The sequence below is a fragment of the Garra rufa genome, chromosome 16, assembly GCF_049309525.1.
Source record: "Garra rufa chromosome 16, GarRuf1.0, whole genome shotgun sequence".
NCBI classification, from domain to species: Eukaryota; Metazoa; Chordata; class Actinopteri; order Cypriniformes; family Cyprinidae; genus Garra; species Garra rufa.
This window is the reverse complement of record NC_133376.1, coordinates 23036172-23055539: the sequence shown is the minus strand read 5'-3', so window position 1 is coordinate 23055539 and position 19368 is coordinate 23036172. Positions and strand designations below refer to the sequence as shown.

General features: G+C 35.5%; 1 protein-coding gene across 1 annotated transcript in view; it reads right to left on the bottom strand.

Moving 5' to 3' along the window:
- Positions 1-19368, bottom strand: part of prom1a (prominin 1a) — a 75500-nt gene that overhangs the window by 38817 nt on the left and 17315 nt on the right. The window contains exon 2 of the mRNA XM_073820083.1: positions 946-1004. Coding sequence (XP_073676184.1) covers positions 946-1004 — 59 coding nt within the window. The remainder of the gene's footprint in view (positions 1-945; positions 1005-19368) is intronic.

Sequence of the window (19368 nt, the reverse complement as noted above, 5' to 3'; positions counted from 1 at the left end):
TAAATGATATCTATATTTAGCATTTAAGGTTTTTTAGTTGGTAAGATTTAAAAAAAAAAATCTTTTACATTCACCACCGCTGCATTTTACTTAATCCAAAATACTAACATTCTATATTTTTAAAAATAAAATGTTTTGGAACAATGTAAACGTTTTTAATGACACCTTTAATCAATTTAACAGACCCCAAACTTTTCTAATAATATAATATAATATAATATAATATTATAAAATATTTTTTTTTTAGAATACGTTCTTCAGTCTTATGAATTTTAATTACAATCTCATATATATTAAACTTGAATTATTGAATTAAGTGATTACTTCATAAACGTATTTAACTTAATATCAATTAAATTATATAAAATTTAAAAAAAAATTAGTTAAGATTTATTTTAAAATCTTAGTAGAAAAAAACAACAACTTACAGACCCCAAACTTTCATAATATGATATAAAATATTATAATATAAAATCATATAATGAGAAATAGATAAATTAGATAGATAAATAGATTGCTCAGAAATAGATATGGTACACTGTAGCACTATGAGCAAGCTGTGCATCTCTGTGTATGGCATTTCCTCTCACCACCACAAGAAATGTCGATGAAACTGATTCATTAAGTTTTGCCCCATATGTTTGTTTGTTCCCAGGAGTAAGATGTTGAAACTTCAAAGCGAGAGCTGTTGTTTAATTAAACTCTGTTATTAAAAAGCAACAAATAGTTTCTTCCTCTGTTTACTACAGGCTATAATGCCAAAAGCAATTACCAGCTCTTTCAGAATAAGCGCATAATAGAGCAAGGCTCTCTCCTTGGCTTTCAAACGCAATTAAAATATTGTTTCATAATAGATGCGCTGAGACAATGTCCCCGCAACTTAACTGCGGTGGCGGAGCACATAATCGCACAGAGGTTCAGGTAGGCACAGTCACATGCACTTACCTTCTGGTACTCGGATTGTATGGCTCCGAATTTATCCTTCGCCACTCTAATGACGAGATCTGCAATGACAGGAGAAAACAAAGTCAGCATGCTGCGGCCTCTTACAGTGCCGCCACGTCAGAACAGGTTACGTAATGTTATTCAACATCCAGCTGAATAAAAAAGCCCACCAACAACGAGCCCACTGTGGATGAACGTAAACCCTTCAGTATGTATTTGCCCCCAGCTGCCTCCACTAGCACAATTATCACAATCTTCAGAGAAAATATTAGCTGTCTTCATACAAACAGACATCATAAAGTTTCCTCAGGGAGTGTCTGCGCATCATTCAGTTTGGTAAGTGAGCTTTTGTATGACTGCGCTGACAAAAGTTGCATTATAATGCATTAAACATAAGATTTGGATTACAAGCAATGACAAATCATATGCACATTATTAAAATGGCAAGAGAAAAGGAAGCAGTGCTGTTACATCAGAAAAATCTGTATCTAATGGGGCTGTGCGATATCGACAAAAAACATTATCTCAATATTTTCTGGGATTTTATTGATGACGATAATTAGACGATAATTTGCTGTGTGTTATTGTGCTTAAGGACTACTGTGCTGAATCCTAAAGTTTTTTTTAATATTTTTTTCTCATATTCTGCGGTTAGTTCACGGCAGTGATAGAAATTATTCTCTTCTAATAAGCTCAAATTGATTTTTAACTTTTATGGGCATTTTTACCTTTTTAAAGTGTACATCACCTTTTGAGTCAAATTTCTACATTTAATAAGTAAGGAATAATTGACGACGGGCCGTAGAATTCTTAGAAAATAATGCACACCCGAGCGTTCCACCTCGGGTGTGCATTATTTTCGTAGAATTCTACGGACCGAAGTCAATTATTCCGCTTATACTACAGTTACCACACCTCAAGACATTGATCAAATTATATATCTCAAGACATTAGTCCGGTTTTTATCCTTAAAACGCCATTGTGAGTAGGATTAATTTCTTACGCAGCTCATCCAACCCTTCGTTGCTAGTTCCAAAACGTCATTTTAGACCTAGTAACGACGCTTGAGCCGTTGATAGCAAACTAATGCAGTTAATGATGGAGTTTAGACAGACTGACAGACAAGCAGACAGACAGAAAGAGAGAGGGAGAGAGATATTAAGTGCATTACCTCTCTCAAGTCTGTGTGTCTCTCAAAGGTGACTGGCAGCATCGTCTCTACAAACAGTTAAACTTTAAGTCCATTTTCTTCAAGACCACGCCGTTACCTCGCGTGGGAGAGCTGTCATGTCGTTTTTAAGTTGTTAATCGTCAGAGCAGCGCTAACAACATTAGCGTGAGTGCTAACTATGTGTGTGCGTCTGTAAGGGAGAGAGAGCGAGAGAAATAGAGTTTGTGCTTTCCGTACATAATAAAACGTAATATTGTGAAAAAAAAAAAAAACATTGCAATAATCTGTCGTTTTTATCCTGTTGTTTACTGTATTTATTTTGTGGGTTTTGGTTATTTTGCTGTTTGGGGCTGTAAAGACCTTTGAAATAACTGAAATCGTGTGGCGAAGTGATATAGACATGTACTGCGGTCAAAAGCTGCCTGGAACTACGTTCGCCGTGCGTTTCCCTGAAAATAATGCACACCTCTAGAACGTTCGTCAGCCAATCAGATTCAAGCATTCAACGGCCCTGTAGTATAATATATAATAATACATTTAGGCTGTACCAAACAAATTAAATCAGTATTACCAAAATATCATCAATATTTTGCAGAAGTTGCATTTAGATGTATTTACACATGTTAATGCAGCTATATTTAAAATTATTTTAAAAGTGAAAAGATACTATGAATGTGAAATCAAAACTGGCAGTAGGTGGCAGCAAGTCGTCGTTAATAAGTGAGCCATATCATCATTATCATCATCGACTTTTTCAAATTATGGTTATTTCTATTATTTCTAAACATGCTAATACTACTTATAACATTACTATTATTCAGATTGTCATTTTTGCTCATTTTCATTTATTATCATTGCTGTTTTATTTGTTGGTATTGTTTTTTGTTGTTTGTTGTATGTTTTTGCACTCCAAAAAAAAAAAAAAAAAAAAAAAAAAAAAAAAAAAAAAAAAAGTGAGCCATTGTGACTGAACCGAATCATTTAAATGGTTGATTCATTCAGGAACGAAACACTGTCATGTCACTCAGAGACGCAAAAAAGTATACAAAATCTACTCAGCTGTTTTCAAGATAATAATAATTGTTTTTGAGCAGCAAATCAGCATATTAGAATGAATTCTACAGCATTATTTGACACTGAAGACTTGAGTAATGATGCTAAAAATTCAGCTTTGAAATCACAGGGATAAATTACATTTTAAAATATTCAAATAGATGATAGCTATTTAAATAGTAAAAATATTTTTTAAATTAGTAAAAATATTTTTTAAATTTGACTGTTTTTGCTGTACTTCAGATCAAATAAATGCAGGCCTGGTGAGCAGAAGAGACTTCTTTAAAAAACATTAAAAATCTCACTGTTCAAAAACTTTTGACTGGTAGTGTATAACTTTTTTTCTGCCTCAGTTCATTGCATAACCACCAAGTGGTTCTAAACATCTCATGATGTTTATATATATATATATATATATATATATATATTAGTTGATAAAAAGTTGAAAAAACGTACTTTAATTGGTAACACCTAAAAAATTTAAGTTGATCCAACTGTTCACTTATGCAGTTAAATTAAGTTAGTATAATGTAAATATTAAGATTGAATGAACAAAAATCATGTAAGTGTAATTGACCTAGGAAAATAAGCTGATAAAATGTAATAAATCAAGTTGAAAAACATAACATTTTTAGGTGTTACCAACTGAAGTAATTTTTCAATTTTTTAAAAAGTTGATCCAACTGTTCACTTTTTACAGTGATACTGTGGCTGTGTTTGGAATGATTTTTATTGGCGAAATTGATCAAAACCAGTAAATATGCAGTCTAAAACGTAAGTCTTTTAATATTAACTTCTTGTTTATTGAACTGTTGTATAAAATCAATATCACATAGTCATGCTGATTTCTGAATATTTCACTCTGAAGGTACGTTTTGTTTGTTTTTTGCAATATATTCAATAATGTCAAATCGCACATCGTTAAAACAACAATTACGATATTATCTCAGACGATATATATCACACACTAGTAAAATCTGCATTGTATCACAAAACACAGACAAAGTTCAGTCAGAGAGAGTTTAAGGGGGAAGGTGAAAAACCACTTGCAAAAATATGAATCAATATGCCTGGGAACGTTTCCAAGAAGGTCACCAAGCGAACTGACTTTCCTTAAAGGGATAGTTCACCCAAAAATGAAAAATCTGTCATCATTTAGTCAACCTCATTTAGTTCCAAAGCTGAGTTTCTTTCTTGTGTTGGACACAAAAGATATACTTTAGTTGCAAAACAGTTGCCGGTAGCCATTGACTTTACTTATGGAAGTCAACATCGACATCATTAACTCACAAACCCCCTGCAGTTTCCTTACAAACCCTTGTTTGGAAAACCCTGCCTTAAGGGGACTTTAACTCTAAAATTTAAGCTGCTCCAGAGTATCTCTTCACAGAAAATGACTCTCTGTAGATCCTGAAGGTTCAGGTTTTCCATTCCCATAGCACCATAGTTTCATAACCACCAACATACAACATACATATCACCTGGATACAGCATCACAAACAACAGGTGCATTGATGGCAAACATCCCAACACACTAAAGGAACATCCTCCTGTCATATAGCTGATCAACAAAACAGAAAACGTGTTTTTCACATCCCATCATAAATAAAATAGCAGAATATCAACAACGCAATGTAAATGTGATTTAATAATGATAGTGTAGCCTAACTGACACTTGTAATAATGCAATAATATGCAGTAATATGCAGAGCCTCTTCTTATTTTACAGACATTCCTCTCAGACAACCTGACATGTAGAAATCGCTTCCTTTAATCATCCATTCAATAAATTCCTGATGATTATTAAGTCCCATCCTACAATTTTTACTCATTAAATGTCCTGTTTGAATCAGAAATATGTCACATTTGTAGTAGGCCACATTTCTGTTAAAAGTCTCCAAATCCAGTATTAAATTGGATTGAAAACATCATAAGGATACAAGGCAGGCACGTCCTCCTCTTGCTGCATTGCAGAGGTTTTTCGGTCCTCTATGAAGAGTAGCAGAGAGTCAATAATGTATAGAACAAAATGTTAGATTTTTCATGAGCATAATATCTCTATTCCTTCAGAGGAAACCTGACCCGGGAACACAAACCCAATCATAGGTAGCACGGGTATATCTGTAGCAATAGCCAAAAATACATTTTATAAGTCAAAATATATCAATTTTTCTTTTATGCCAAAAATCATTAGGATATTAATAGATCAGTTAAGATCATGTTCCATGAAGATATCTTGTAAATTTCCTACTGTAAATAAATTAAAACTTAACTTTTGATTAGTATATGCATTACCAAGAACGCCATTTGGACAACTTCAAAGGTGATTTTCTCAATATAATTTTTTTTTTTTTTTAAAGATTCCAGATTTTCAAATTGTTATATCTCAGCCAAATATTGTCCTATCCTGACAAACTACATCAATGGAAAGCGTATTTATTCAGCTTTCAAAAAACAGGTTTGTGGTCCAACTACACAAATATTCAATATGGCTATTTCTGAAACCATCAGCCTCTCAACTAGGGCTGGGTAAAAATATGATCGATTTCTCATTTTTAATTGATTCTCAGTTTTACAAAACAATATTGATTGTTAAATCCCAAGAATCGATTAATCTAGCCTGTTTTCAGCGAATGAACGGAACATTGTAGTGCCCCACCCATCCAATAAACTGCAATAAGCTTAGTGCTTTGTTTGTTTTGATATGAAACAAAGTCTCAGATTTCATGTATATATATGTATATGTATATGTATATATAGATATATATTTGTATATATAGTCAACAAGAGAAAATAATAGTTGGATTTATAAAAATGACCCTGTTCAAAAGTTTACATCCCCTTGATTCTTAATACTGTGTTCTTACTTGAATGATCCACAGCTGTTTTTTTTATGAAAGTTGTTCACGAGTCCCTTGTTTGTCCTGAACAGTTAAACTGCCTCTCTGTTTTTTTTTTTTTGTTTTTTTTTTTTTTTAGCATTTTTGTGTATTTGAACCCTTTCCAGTATTGACTGTATGATTTTGAGATACATCTTTTTACTTTGATGACAACTGAGGGACTCGTATGTAGAATAAAGAAGGTTAAAAAACACTGATGCTCATGACATGGGCTACAGCTGGAGAATTCCATGGGTCAAGCCACTCCTGAACCAAAAACAACGTCAGAAGCGTCTGTGCTTCATCTAAGAAGAAAAGTACCTAGTGTTACCTAGTGGTCCCAGGTACTGTTTTCAGATGAAAGCAAATTTTGCTTTTCATTTGGAAATCAAGGTCCCAGAGTCTGGAGGAAGACCGGAGAGGCACAAAAGTCAAGCTGCTTAAAGTCCAGTGTTTAAAGTTAAAGTTTCCACAGTCAGTGATGGATTGGGGAGTTGTGTCATCTGCTGGTGTGGGTCCATTGTCTTTTATCAAGTCTACAGTCAACGCAGCTGTCTATCAGGAAATTTTAGAGCACTTCATGCTTCCTGCTGCCGACAAGCTTTTTGGAGATGATGATTTTATTTTCCAGCAGGATTTGGCACCTGCCCACAAAGCCAAAACTACAAGTACCTGGCTTAATAGCCATGGAATAACTGTACTTGATTGGCCGGCAAACTCGCCTGACTTAAACCCCTTTGAAAATCTATGGGTATTGTCAAAAGGTAGATGAGGGAACAGAGACCCCGAAATGCAGACGAGCTGAAGGCCAATATCAAAGCAACTTAGGCTACCATAACACCTTTCCCTATATTTATATATATTGAAAATCTGAAATTTAGTCAGCCTTTAAACAAAACGAATAGTTTTTTTCCAATAATTATCGCTGTACTTGTACAGATACCTTTAAGTAACAAGTCTCTTATTTTTGCAATAATATGGGTCTAATTGGCTTCCTGCATTTTCTACAGAGAAATCCAATGGGTCCTGAAGGCCTACTCATCATCAAAGGCAGGCAGAAGCAGCAATGCTTAGCGGATCATAGCATGTGGCCATAAAAAAAACATCACCAGTCACTGCTTTAGCTATACGTTGCTGGTCCCTATAAGTCCCTGGTTAATTAGCACAACCTTAATTCAAGGAAACATGCATTAAAATCCCTTGGTACATGGTTGCCTTACTTTTGCATCATATGCAACTATGAGGAATTAATTATACAGGAAAGCATGACTTTCTCAAAAAAATTTGAAACTCCCTATTAAGTTGCTCCCAGTCATCATGTTCAACTTTTAAGTCACATTATTGTAATATAATTGTTTCTACATGTAAAATCAAATTGATTGTTTTTAGCAGGACTTTTTCAGTTATAAATTTGTCTACTACAACCAAAATGTACATTATTTCATGCTGGTCAATATCATCACAATTACCAAGCAAAAAAGCATCTCACCACACAGACAGAGAGAGAGAGAGAGAGAGAGTTCAGTGGTCTGTGGACAGATTGGATTGTGGGTAAGGAATCAGTGGGGCATAGTCCTCCAGCTGTCTCTTCCAGAAAACTCCAATTCTCAGCGAAAAACAAAAGGACAAAAAGGATGAGGAGAAAAAGAAGATCAGCATGAAGAGGTAAGGAGGTGAGGGATGCTTTATCCCACCACTGTCTGAAAACACCTTCCAATCTCTTACATTTCCAAATGTTACCTAACAAGCCAGCTGACTTCTTAGGGTGTGTTCACACTGACAGCGATTTGGAGTGACAAGACAACTGGAAGTCATTTATTTTCAATGAGAAATGGCGAATTGAGGTGACATGACCGGCAGACACCGTCGGGGATACGTCAAGGTTATGAAGAGTTCAATTTTATGTGAAGCAGCAACTTCCAATGCATTTAAATGTTCAATTTCAGTCAGACTGAATCAGCTATTCATCTTTTAAAATGTCAAGTTAATGTTTTAGGTTAAATCTAGATGATATACAGTATAATAACCGTCTGAATAGTTACTTTTGAGTGAAAACTCTTTACCATCCCACCCGCAGTGGCACTCCGACAGTGTCCAGGAACTTCATAAAGGCTAAACAAACTGTGCTGGCAGTTTCTCAGGCCTGATCTATTTTCTCATGGTCCTCTGTGAGTACCTCTTCTCGTTTCTCTCTCTTTGACCTGGTTTGATTGGCTGTGCTTCCATTCATCTAACAGGAAGTAAATAAACTCCAGGGCTCAGCGGTAAACAAAAGAGGGGCCAAAGGCATTGAGTGACTCAAAATACCAGTGCAGAGACACACACCTCAGTGGACACGGCTACTCATTTCTTGGGGGTTACTTGTGATACCCTGAGGTAATGATATAAGCTGGTATGTTTTTTTTAAAACTTGCTGAATACAAATGAATACTTTTATTCAGCAAGAACACATTAAATTGATCAAAAAGTGTCATAAAGTGTTATAATGTTCCAAAAAATGTCCGTTTCAAAATAAATGCTCATATTTGACAATGAATTCTGAAAAATATAACACTGTTTCAACATTGGTAATAATAATAATAAATGTTTCTTGAGCCACAAACCATCTAAAGGATCATGTGACACTGCTTTGTAGACGAAAGGTACAGCAGAGGGTTGTTGTAAATGTGGTTTTGTTAGTGATCTGCCAGAATTATATATGGTAAATGACGAACATCTGATTGTGTCTTTGCATGTCCATGCAGGTTTGCTCATCCACTGGCATGCAATGATTGCCACAGGCTTTGAGTACTGACACAAATTCCTGCTCATCATCGTCATGTTTACTTAAGCAGTAAGGTACGAGAGGCCGTGCTGTATCATATGATTTATTCACGATACAGCACGGCCTCAAGTACCTTATTGCTTTTATAAAATGGTTACCACACAATAAAAATATTAATATCAAAAATATATATTAATTTATATATATATTAGGTTGTACGTTTTCATAAAGTAAAATCATTAACTGCCTTCCGCTGTAAAAAGTAGTCCCTAACTGCTAAAGCTTTGTTTACGTTGCTAAGGGTGGTTGCTAAGGAGGTTCAATGATACACAGAACGTTGAGTGAAGCGGTCATAGCAGTGCTGTATCGTGAATAAAACACAGCTGCTGACCAATCAGAATTGAGGAATGGAACTAACCGTTTTATAATAAGCTATAATCAAGATGTTTGATTCACGTGAATAGCTCCATTCCTCTTTCTCTGTTATGCTGGTTTACATTCTTTTGCAAGCTGTTGTTTATAGCAGTGGGTTTAATTTTTTGTCACACTCCTAGGGTTCTATAATTTCCACAATGTGGAAAACAGAGACAGAATTGCGGAATCCAATCTTTAAAAAAGGAATTTAATGTATAACGCGGAATGTCCACATTTTGGATGAATAAATCAAAATTAAGTCAGTGCACTTAAGTACACCTAAGTCACTTCATGAGCATTTTACCAGTTGTTTTGAGAAATACTATCTTTATATCATTTACAAACAGAAACTTAAAGGTCTTCACAGCAACCCGTCAAAATAAATGTTGGGTTTAACTTGAAGAAATGGTGACAGAAATTTTTTTTTTTAGGAATATTTAGCAGAAGGAAACATTTACAAGACAAATGTAAAAACAGCAAAAAAACAAACAAAAACAAATAAAATATTTTTTATATTAAATAAACAAATTAGAGATGTATTTAATTATTAAAATTTAAAGAAACCATTCAAATGGAATCCATAAAATTATTGGAAACACAGAATTTGGTCAAAATAAAACTGAATTTGAGAAAAAAAGGTATTTTATAGGGCCTTAAAAACGTTTTATAAAAAAATGCTGTTAAAATTGTGTAAGGTTCATGATTTCAATTAATTAGACTTTTTGTTTAATATTTTCTTATTTAAATATTAAAACAGAGTCTAGAAAAAAACTATACAGAATTTTAAATGGAAAAATTACATTTGCAAAAAATTAATTATTAATAAATATTTTTTTGTCATTGTTTTCTCACGTTTTTTCTATAAAAACGAATAAAAAAAATGCAATAATTTGAAATAAATCATAATTTTAATGATTTAATTCATTAAAATGGCATTTCAAATATAATAAACCCTGGACCACAAAACCAGTCATAAGGTTAAATTTTACAAAACTGAGATGTATACATCATATGAAAGCACAGTAAATAAGCTTTCTATTGATGTATGGTTTGTTAGGATAGGACAATATTTGGCCGAGATACAGCTATTTGAAATCGGAAATCTGAGGATGCAAAAAAATCATAAAGACTGAGAAAATCACCTTTAAAGTTGTCCAAATTAGGTTCTTAACAATGCATATTACAAATCAAAAATTACATTTTGATATGTTTATAGTAGGAATTTTGCAAAAAATCTTCATGGAACATGAACTTTACTTAATTTCTGAATGATTTTTGGCATAAAAGAAAAATCTAAAATTTTGACCCATGCTATGTATTTTTGGCTATTGCTACAAATATAACCCAGCGACTTAAGACTGGTTTTGTGGTCCAGGGTCACATATATGAAATATATATTAGAGAATGTAATATATTCAAAAAAATATAATACGTTTTTTCATCAAACAGCTTGTAAATGAAAATAGAAATCTTTTGTAACATTATAAATGTCTTGGTCAATGTTGTGGTCAATTTAACATCCTTGCTAAATAAGTATTAATTAAAAGTATTAAGTATTAATTTGAATTTCTATGATTTTTTCTTTTCAGTTCAGATACATTCTGACCTTTGGATCTTTCTATTCATCAAAGAATCCTGAAAAAAATAAATAAAAAAATTAAATATAAAATACAAAAAGTTTTTTGAACAGCAAATCGGCATATTAGAACGATTTCTGAAGGATCATGCAACTGGAGTTTGCCTTTAAAATTCAGCTTTGAAATCACATTACATTTTAAAATAAATTTAAATATTTTCAAAACAGTTATTTTATTGTTTTGCTGTACTTTGGATCAAATAAATGGTGGCTTTGTGAGCAGAACATTAATCTTACTGTTCAAAAACTTGACTGGTAGTGTATTTTCAAAGTTTTCTGAAGTCATACAATGGCTCTGTGTGAAGAACAGAATTATTATTTTAAATCATTTTTTTTTTACATGACTTTAGCGAATTAAGCGCAGTAGACAACATATAAGGAGGAGGAGAAGAAACGGTGCACATGCTTCATTGGATTTAATATGCATCTTCAACACAGCTGGTTTGAATATAAGGAAGCACAGCCCACACTTTGAGAAGCGCTTCATTATAGATCAATGTCCTAAACAAAATAGGGCACCTTGTGGTACATCACATAATCGTGTATTAATTCTAGTTTTGTAACTAGATGGCATGCATCACGTTCTTTCATCAGGGCAAACTTCTCTTTGATGCTGCCATTTTGTCTCCATCCTCCACGGCACTCGTTCCTTCCTCCTCTCATCCTCCCAGCAGGACGCACACTCACACCCACGACTATGCTTTGGAGACGTTTCTCGGCTAGTGCAGAAGAGAGAAAGAGATTTCCTCAGAAGTACGCCACTCTTTTTTTTTTTAAGCAAAACACCCCACCGTATCTTCATAAATATTTCATCATGAGATCTCCCCAAGGTGGCTATGGAGATAAGCAGCCTTGAATACATTTGTAAGCCACATCACCTCACATTATCATGACACGCCAGAGACGTGAAACTCTCGAAGGGTTTTTACATCTCATCAGCTAGACCTAAGACTAATATCTGTCAAGTGATTACAAATGCCCTTTCGGGGCATAAGTCTTCTGAAACGTGTTATGAAATAGCTGAAATGATGGAATGAACGTTATGTTAGCAGGCGATGCCAATGAAGATCAATCTGATGCCAGGAACACACTGAAAATTTGATGCACCAGCTCTGCTAATGTTTAAATTATTATCTAGCTGAAAGCAGTTGGCTAAATAATAACTAAACCCTCCTACACAAAGACTGTCAGTTCGTCTCTGTGCATTTGAATAGCAATTAGTAAACATTTTCAATTGAATTTAATTGAGAGGTCAGTATAAAGTTAAAAGGGTTAATAAGTTAAAATGAAAATGTCATCAATTACTTACCCTCATGTTGTTCCAAAGCTGTAAGACCTTCTTTTATCTTCGGGAACACTGCGCCTGCTTCGGCCATGTTACGGCAGCAAACTTCCTTGACTATTACGCTGGAATGGGAGTGTAGTTCCTAATCTTATCGGCCTAGAAAATTACAGCTTTACATTTTCCGCCGGTCTTAGTACACAATATAACTGCAGAAGAGTCACGTTTTAAATAGGACAAATATTGAAACTCATTGGTCATTTTTGAACGTGATGCTATTCTGCTCTCCAAAGGCAAAGCACAGTAACTACACATTTGGTCAAAATTGACTTAAGGCTTAAAATGGACTTTGCCACAAGACAAAACAGTTGTCACAAAGTCTCCAGGTTCAATTTTGTCCCTTCTCAGAGAAACGTTCAGAGAAGCGAGAGTGTCAACATGTTTACCTAGCTGTTGTAAAAACTTTAAAGGCATTTTTCTTAGTTTCAGTGTTCGCGTAGTTACTGCACTTTGCCTTTGGAGGGCAGTATTGGTATATAGCTTTGTAAAATTACAAAATGTCACATGGACTACTTTGTCAATCATCTTAGTACTTTTTTTGGACCTTGAACATAGTAGTACCCTTGCTGTCTATGGGAGGGTCAGAGAGTTCTCGGATTTCATCAAATATCTTAAATTGTGTTCTGAAGATGAAAGAAGGTCTTATGGGTTTGGAACAACATGAGGGTGAGTAATTAAGACAGAGTTTTCATTTTTGGGTAAACTATCCTTTTAAATCTCAAAAACTACAGTTCAAGATCAGGAGTGTTGCTAGACAAAAAAAAAAAAAAAAAGAATTTAAATATTGATTTATTTTTAATCACGTCATGTGTTTTTTTTAACCAGCTGTATAGAATCAGCTAGCGATGCCAGTTTTCACAAATTAAAAATATTTGGTCATGATGGCAAAGAGGTCTTAAATTGTTTGAGAATCAGTTTGATTCATTTAGACGGTTCACTCACGGACTGTATCATATGGAGTGGTTTCTCAATTATAAGCGAACAAAACTATCAATGACAAATGACAAATAGCTCTTTATTGCATATGGCACTTGTCAAGGACTAAAGATGATTTATATCAAGTTGTATTAAAAACTGTTTTAAAAATTAAAGGGCTAGTTCAACCAAAATTGAAAATTACCTCATGATTTACTCACCCTCAAGGAATCCTAGGTGTATATGACTTAGAGCCCTGCACGGGCCTTGAATTGAAGCCCTAGCCCGGCCCTGGCCCGAGACGCACATGCTGTAGCCCGGCCCTTGTCCGACAGCTTATCAAAATTTTTGGCCCGAGTCCGACCCGAAGACCGTCTTTTTTCCGCCAAACAGCTTATACAGTTACAGCCATTAAAATAGACCAGATTTAATAGAAAGTTTGTGTTTTTTCGTTTAGTTATTTTTATCAGAACAATTTAGAGAAATGTTTGGAGTTTTTTGTTTCTTTGGAGTTTTTTAAATGTAAGTTTTAGTTTAAGTGACATCGATATCCAAGCGGTATGTGGTCCACAGTGAGTAAAACAGATATAAAACAAACATCAATATATCACAATGTTAGATTTAAAGTTTATTATCACCATCTCAGAACAAAGGCATTTCGAACAAAAATAGAGAGCAGGGCAGACAGCTCTGCTGCGCAAAACCGGAACATGCAAAGTTGCAGTGGTAAAGTAAACGAATAATGAACAAATATATAAAGAATAAATAATAATATAGAAAACTTCAAAAACACAACTTTACCACATGGCTGGAAATCTCTATGCGGCACAGAGTATGTGAGCGGAGTGGAGCGGCAACAATTTCCCCCCCGCGCTCCTTGCATTTAATAATCGCTCCGCTCCAGCGCCACTCCTCGCTCACTGATATCAGAAACACCGCTCCGCGTCAAAATAAATTCAGTATGTTTGAAATGTAACAGTCCTGTTCATAAAATATAATAAAGACAGACAGAACCTATTTATAATTGTCACTTTATGAGTTTTCTTTGATCAGACAGTTATCTGATTTGTTACAAATGTTCCATTTACACTTGGCCTCATAAATGTGTCTCGCATCACCAAAAGCAACAGCTACGCACTGCAATTTATTTATCATCAGCTGATTTCAGGATCAAAGACCTCAACAGCTGAGAAAGCGTCATCAGCACCGCTGAGAGAATTTAAAGTTCAACACGTTTAATGAAGAAGTTATGTATTTTGAGATTCAGGATGCGATGCTGAACAATGAATTTCAGTTGCGGCAGTTTGTGCAGCTGTTTACTAAAGAGAGATGCTCATCTTTGACAGGCCATGTCTGTGAAAAAAAGGAAAGGAGGTGAAGTGAGGCCAAGTATGGTGACCCATACTAGGAATTTGTGCTCTGCATTTAACCCATCCAAGTGCACACACACAGTAGTGATGACACACACACACCGTGAACACACACCCAGAGCAGTGGGCAGCCATTGCTGTGGCGCCTGGGGAGCAATTGGGGAAATGGTGCCTTGCTCAAGGGACTCACCTCAGTCGTGGTATTGAGGGTGGAGAGAGTGCTGGTTATTCACCTTCCCCACCGACAATCCCTGCCAGACCTGAGACTCGAGCCTGCAACCTTTGGGTTACAAGTCTGACTCTCTAACCATTAGGCAATGAGCCCAATGTGGAGAAGCTTGTCGCAGTAGTGCTGTGATATCTGGCCCTTATTTTTTGCAGTTTTGGGAGTAAAACGAACATGTGGCTTTAACAACCAAATGTATTTACACTTGTCCAGTTGTGTCTGCAATGCGTCTCAAATCACCTTCTGAAGTAGTTTGGTTGACTAGAATGCAATTTGTCTCAATGCTTCAGAGGGCATTTACATTTGGTCTGTCTGATTGGAGAAATCGCATGACCTGGCCCAGTGTATATAGGCCTAAACAGTCATGACTGATCTTGGTGTAGCAGGTTTCACAAAGATGACTTCAGAAATAGGACATACAAATCATATGGACTCCTTTTAGGAGACTATAAAAGGAAATAGCGTGGTATTTATGACATGCTGGCATAAATGATGTCAACACTTCCTTTGTATGTGTGAAATGTTCTTTAAATAAAAAGCTGTGGTGATGATACAAACGTCTGCTCTTATTTGTCACAGTTTAAACTACCATTCAAAAGCACTTTTATGCTCACTAAGGAACCAAGGATGCATTAAAACATCAAGATTTTGAAATATTATTACAAATCAAAACAACTGTTTTCATTTTTAAAATGTAAAAAAAAAATGGAGAAGTGACTTGAAAATGGAGAACTGAAAGAATAATTTTAGAACAAACTAAGCCAACGCTAAGAATGCCCCAAAATGTCTACTAAGTCACCACAGATTCCTGAGAGGCATTACTAATATTACAAGGTTTACAGCCCTAACAGACATCCAAGAGAACTGCATGAATAAGAGGATTATACTGTAAAAAATGCATATCAGAGAGATACATTTCCAAGGGCATTCTACGTTTTGCTCTTGTATCCCGTTTACTGCGCCAAAAGCCTAAGGGAGATGCGCAGAGAGCTAGCGCTGCCAGACGTCTCTTGCAAACAAAGCTATCGGTGCTCAGCAACCAGACTCAGGCACAGAAGCTGGCTAAACATGCTGTAAGAACTATATTAAATCATGACGGAGGAGAGACTCAGCTCAACAAGTCAAAATACATTACAAGATGAGTCTGCCCTTTCTGAATGACGTCTTTCTGAGGTTTGAGATCTCATAAATGTATCAAGTTGAGGAAAAATTCTAGTTAATGGAAATTTTAACTAAAAAGTTTCCAACATAAAGAGAACAGATAAAAAGTGATTAAACAAGCATATTAAAATGATTTCTGAAGGCTTATATATGTGATCCTGGACCACAAAAAGGTGATTTTCTTAATATTTAGATTTTTTTGCACCCTTAGATTCCAGATTATATCCAAATATTTTCTTATCGAACTCTAGCTTTCGAATGGCTCAGCAATTTTTCACAAATTTACTTCTTCATATGAAGGCAGATTGCAAGTTTTAAATCTCAATGTTGTCTGAGGATTCTCAGTTTTCAATCTACATGTTGTACACAGTGTTCGCAATATACTGCATTCAAACACCAAATTTATCTTGTGAAATTTTATCTTCACAGTGTGTACAGAGCTAAAATGATCAAACACTTTTTACACAGTGATATAATTACCACAATGACTGTCAAGACTCAACCGAAACTCTCTTTTGGACACTGACAGCTCATCTGAGATGCGTGTCTTTCATTTCTTTGAGGTACTTGCAGTGAAAGCAAATCGCAGAGATGGAGGTACATGTCTTGTCTCATTTGCAGATTTTGATATGGTCTGTCTCGCTCTATCACAGTTGCTTCCACCTGAGCCCTTTGGTGTAGAGATAACCTATATATCACAGTGGAGAAAGCGTACAGCAGCTTATACAAAATGGTTACAAACAAAACAGTGGTTTATTAAAAATGGCCTAATTTGGTTAATTCACAAGTTGCTTATACAGGTCAAAAGTTTACACCCCCCTTTCAGAATCAGAAAATAATAAGGATAATACAAAATGAATGCTATTGTTTATTTACTACTGACCTGAATAAGATATTTTACATTAAATATGTTTACAAATAGTCCACCCCTGGTGAAAAAAACAGCTAAAACCAGCCTAGGCTGGTTGGCTGGTTTTAGCTGGTCAACCAGCCTGGTTTTAGCTGGTCGGCAGGCTGGTTTTAGAGGGGTTTTGGCCTTTTTTCCAGCCTGGCCAGGCTGGTCAGGCTGGTCTTAGCTGGTCAGGCTGGAAAACAACCAGCTAAAACCAGCCTGACCAGCCTGGGAGACCAGCTAAAACCAGCCAATACCAGCCAACCAGCCTAGGCTGGTTTTAGCTGGTTTTTTCAGCAGGGACAAGAGTAAATAATATTATACTTACAAAAATGACCCCGTTCGAAAGTTTACATTCCTTTTTTGTCCGAACAGTTAAACTGCCTGCTGTTTGTATTGTATTTGAACCCTTTCCAACAATGACTGTATGATTTTGAGATCCATCTTTTCATACTGAGGACAACCAGCATTAAAAGCCAGGGGCTGAAAACTTTTTGAAATTGAAGATCAGGGTAAATTTTACTTATTTTGTCTTCTGGGAAACATGTAACATGTCTTCTGTAGCCTTTGAAGGGCATTACTAAATGAAAAAATATGATACTTAGGCAAAATAAGAAAAATGTACACATCTCCATTCTCTTCAAATGTTTTCACCCCCCAGCTCCTAATGCATGGTTTTTCTTTCTGAAGCATCAGTGAGTGTTTGAACCTTCTGTAATAGTTGCATATGAGTCCCTCAGTTGTCCTTAGTGTGAAAAGATGAATCTCAAAATCATACAGTCATTGTTGGAAAGGGTTCAACTTCAAATACACAAAAATGCTGGAAAACCAAAGAATTTGTGGGACCTGAAGGATTTTTCTGAAGAACAGCAGACAGTTTAACTTTTCAGGACAAACAAGGAACTCATAAACAACTGTCATTGAACAACAACAACAAAAAAAAAAAAACAGAGCTGTGGATCATTCGGGTAACAACACAACGGGATGTAAACTTTTGAACAGGATAATTTTTTATAAATTCAACTATTATTTTCTCGTGTGGACTATATGTAAACATCTTTTAGGCGAAATATCTTATTCAGGTCAATACTAAATAAACAATAACATTTTGTATGATCCCACTTATTTTGGTAAAATAATTAACATTGAGCAGATTCTAAAAGGGAATGTAAACGTTTAACCTTAACTGTATTAGTTTGGTCAAACTCAGCTAACTCCAGTGCAAATACAGTTTTTTAGTCATTCACTCTGGAGTCACAAACATCTTTTATCATGGCACCACAAGCACAAGCTCAATCCTAAACCCTTCACTAGCAACTATCCTGAGCGTTGACACAAAAACATCTGTCGTTAGTGACTCCGTTATGTGAAAATCTTCAGTTGCAACTTGGTGACATACGCCTGAGGTTTTTCACACTTGTGGCTTTCACAGAGGAGAGGATCAGATGCTTTCAGAATATTCACAAGGCTTCAGAATCCTTCGAGACGTCTTCTGTCTATTTAACATGAGTGAGCGAGCGTGTCACTTCTCACCACCCTAATGCCATGAAGCCAGTGTTCATGACTTTTCTCATCTACTCCCTGGTGCCTGGTTAGAGTCCCAGAGGGTTACAATCTGTACCTGAACATTAACAATAACAATCTGTTCAAGCACACATAACGCAAAAAGGATCCTCTGTAACCAAGGAACCAGTTACCAAGGTATGAGCAAGCCTGAGAAAGACAGTAAGAAGAATGAATATAAGTAGAGAAAAACCAATATAAAAAAGAGTGTGGGGGTGGTACAAAAAGTACAGTTCTTTCTTTCAAGCCCAGTATTAATAAAAAAGGCATTAAATGCATGAATGAGTTCAAGCTGCAGTTGGAAACAACACCAATCTCTTCCCAGCATCTACAGGCTTAGACTGCAACAGAGCAGGACCTTTAGAATAATATATAAGGAGCGATTTGAGTTGCCCTGTATTCTGATACTCACTGAGAAAGGCCGGTTTTTGTGTGTGTATATGAAATAAGCATTTACATGCATGACATAGAATATCCTCACATTATCACTGTTTTTGTCAGTTGCAGTGAAAAGGTAACAATATGTTTTCTATGGACAACATAAAGCCTTTCACAAACATTCAAAATACACACAGACAGTGCTGTACTAAAAGTCAGCCAAAACTAAATAAAAGAAGAAACAGAACAAAGCATGCATCATATATCAGTACAATCATGGTTATTGGCCAATATTGGATTTTTTTAAAGGCATATTTCACCCAAAAATGAAAATTCTGTCATTACTTACTCACGCTCATGTCATTCCAAAGCCTTAAGACCTTTGTTTATCTTCAGAACACAAATAAAGACATTTCTGATGCAATTCAGAATCTTACTGACCCTACAGAACGCAACGCAGCCGGCGCATTCAAGGCCCAGAAAGTTAGTAAGGACATTGTTAAAATAGTCCATGTGAAATAAGTGGTTCAACTAGGGATGGCGAAAACTAAAAAATTTCTTGACCGACCACCGAGCCTCATTAGCCGGTTGAAACCGGTTAACCGATTAGTTTAAAATATGGTACGCTATTTGAAATAACAGCCATTTCCAGCCGCGCC